At 71.6% G+C, this 2,500-nt stretch overlaps 1 protein-coding gene across 1 annotated transcript in view; it reads left to right on the top strand.

Annotated features, from left to right (window-relative positions):
- The window catches only part of MNEG_11554 (hypothetical protein), a gene marked incomplete at both ends in the record, with an annotated part of 7,555 nt that overhangs the window by 773 nt on the left and 4,282 nt on the right, over window positions 1-2,500 (top strand). Inside the window, 5 exons of the mRNA XM_014039974.1 lie at window positions 1-124; window positions 491-667; window positions 927-1,011; window positions 1,231-1,327; window positions 1,774-2,299. The exon at window positions 1-124 is cut by the window's left edge and continues 68 nt beyond it. Coding sequence (XP_013895428.1) covers window positions 1-124; window positions 491-667; window positions 927-1,011; window positions 1,231-1,327; window positions 1,774-2,299 — 1,009 coding nt within the window. The remainder of the gene's footprint in view (window positions 125-490; window positions 668-926; window positions 1,012-1,230; window positions 1,328-1,773; window positions 2,300-2,500) is intronic.

Raw genomic sequence — 2,500 nt, 5'->3', positions numbered from 1 at the left:
GGTGCTGGGCGCCCCCGTGCTGGACGTGCGGCAGCTGTCGGAGGCGGCGGCCTGGCCGTGCGACGGGGAGGGGGAGCTGGTGGCGGTGTACGCGGCGCTGTTGCGGTTCCTGCTGGCGCAGTGGGTGCGTCGCTGATGTGGCGGGGGATGTGGCGCGGGTGTTTGCTGTTGATCTGGGTGGCGGATGTTGACAGCAATCAGTGTTTTGAAGGGCAGGGTACTTTCGGCAAGCGTGATTAGCGGGCGTGGTGGTGCCAGGGAGCGGCAGCGAGGTCACTCGGTGCGCTCGGGTAGACCTGTTGGTGGAGGGGCCGCCTCGCAGCGTGGAGCGGTACTGGTAGGCTGCTGGCGGCGCATGCAAAGCTTGCTGATTGGTCTGGGCGCGCTCACCTCCAACCCCCACTGATCCACACACACACACACACACACACACACACACACAAACACACACACACACACACACACGCCCAACGCGCCCCCGCGAGCGCAGAGCCAGGTGGTGGGCGGCCACACCGCGACGCGCGTCAAGCGCTGGGCGCGCTGCCTGGACCGCAGCACCGGCGGCGGCAGCCTGGAGGGGCTCGCGGACGGGCGCTGCGGCGCGGCGTGGCAGGAGCTGCTGCGGCGCTACTGCCTGCTCACGCGCAGCGCCACGCCCGTCACGGAGGTGCGCGGGCCTGGGCTTATGGGCGGGGCCAGACAGACTCCTGGGGAGTGGCCGCTTGGGGCCGACTTGAACGTCATTACAGGTGCAGCAGTTTGAAAGGTACCCCCCTGCGTGCTGCTGCTCCTGTCGCGCGTCGTGCATCCGTCTGCTTGCGGCAGGTGCCCTGGCAGACATGTCCCTGCGCGGCCCGCGGCCACCCACTCACAATCGCGGCACGGGAACATGGATGCACACGTGCGCGCTCTGCTGCGCCCCGCAGGCGCTGCTGACCAACCGTGACTGGGCGCTGCTCAGTGATGACATTATTGCAGTGCACGCTGCCGTGGAGATTGGGCGCGGCTCGGGTGCGCTTTCGGCGGCGGGGCCCGTCCGCCGGGAAGGGGAGTCCGGGATTTCCCCTGCAGCCCTGCGCCGCGCGTGCATGCGTCCAATCAGCAGCGCTCCGCGGCCGATCGAACCGCCTCCAACGGTGCCGCCGTCCTTCGGGCCTTCTGCGCCTGCGCGCCGCGGCCGACGCCGCCTCGCGCCGCTGCTGGGCACCCCCGTCGCACCGCCGCCCGCAGTGCTCAAGCTGGGCCCTACGTTCCACGTGCGGCTGCTGGGCGCCCTGGTCAACGACGCGGCCTCTTCATTTTCGCTGAGAAACGAGGTCAACAAGAGGTGGGTGTCGGGGAGGGGTGGGGTGCGGGGGCCAAAGGGGGGGGGCGGAGCGAAACAAGGTGGTGGAGATGGGGTTGCGTGGGTGGGGGCGAAACAAGGTGACCACTGGCCTGGATCCAGGGGTCGACCCCGGATGCCTCCAGCCGAGCGGCCCCCTGCTGCTGTGGCCCGGGGTCGGGCGTCGCCTGTGCCTGATAATGAGGGGCGAGGGCGGGGCGGCTGGCTTGCAGGCTGGGCTCAAGAGCGGCTGCCTTGAAGCACTCGCGCCGGCGCGGTCCGTGAGCCGCAGCCCACGCCGCGGCGTGCGCTGCGCCGCGCCTGGCGTTGTAACGCAGCAAAAGCAGCAAACCCACCAATCGGATGCGCCGGATGTGTCTCCAGTATCCCCCAATCCAATCGACGCACCCGTCCACACACAAACCAAACCGTCTGTGTGCGTCCTGCAGGCTGGAGAGCACCATCCAGCAGCAGATCAGCCAGTATCACGCCAACGCAGAGCGCCGCAAGGCGGAGCGCGAGGCCGCGCGGCAGCGCCGCGAGGCCAAGCGCGCCCGCCAGCAGGCCGCCGCGGCGGCGGCCGCGGCGGCCTACGCAAAGGCGGCAGCGGCGGCGAAGGCGGCGGCGGCAGCAGACGGGGAGGGCGGCGGCGGCGACGGCGCGGGCACGGGCGGACAGCTTGCAGCAGGCGGGGGAGACGGGGAGGGGGACGCCTCAGAGCCGCCCGCCAAGCGCGCCCGCAGCAACGGCGGCAGCGCCGCCGACGTGCCGCCACCCGCGGCCGCAGGCGCCCTGCCTCTTGCGCCTTTGGCGGGCGGCGGCGGCAGGGGCGAGTCTGGGGACGAGTTTGAGTCTGGCGGGGAGGAGGACGAGCGCGGGGCGCGCGCGGCGCGGCTGGCGGAGCACGGGCGAGCGTCGCTGCGGTCTGAGCCGCTGGGGCAGGACCGGCTGCACCGGCGCTACTGGCTGCTGCCGGTGCGCCCGTTACTGTGCACATGCGGGCTGCCCCGATTTGGATGTGGCGTTTGACGACGGCCAGGATGGCAGGGGCGCAGCCGGCAGCTGGGCCTCTCGGCTGCTTCCCCACTCACGGCCCCTCCTGGGGTTGGCGCTGCTGTCGCCCCAGCCGCCTTCAAACGAAGCCGAGCCCCCCCCCCAAGCGCCGTGCCCTTGGAC

The sequence above is a fragment of the Monoraphidium neglectum genome, assembly GCF_000611645.1.
Source record: "Monoraphidium neglectum strain SAG 48.87 unplaced genomic scaffold scaffold02799, whole genome shotgun sequence".
In the NCBI taxonomy this organism is placed as follows: domain Eukaryota; kingdom Viridiplantae; phylum Chlorophyta; class Chlorophyceae; order Sphaeropleales; family Selenastraceae; genus Monoraphidium; species Monoraphidium neglectum.
Note: the sequence above shows the minus strand (reverse complement) of the source record. Positions and strands in the feature narration are given on the sequence as shown.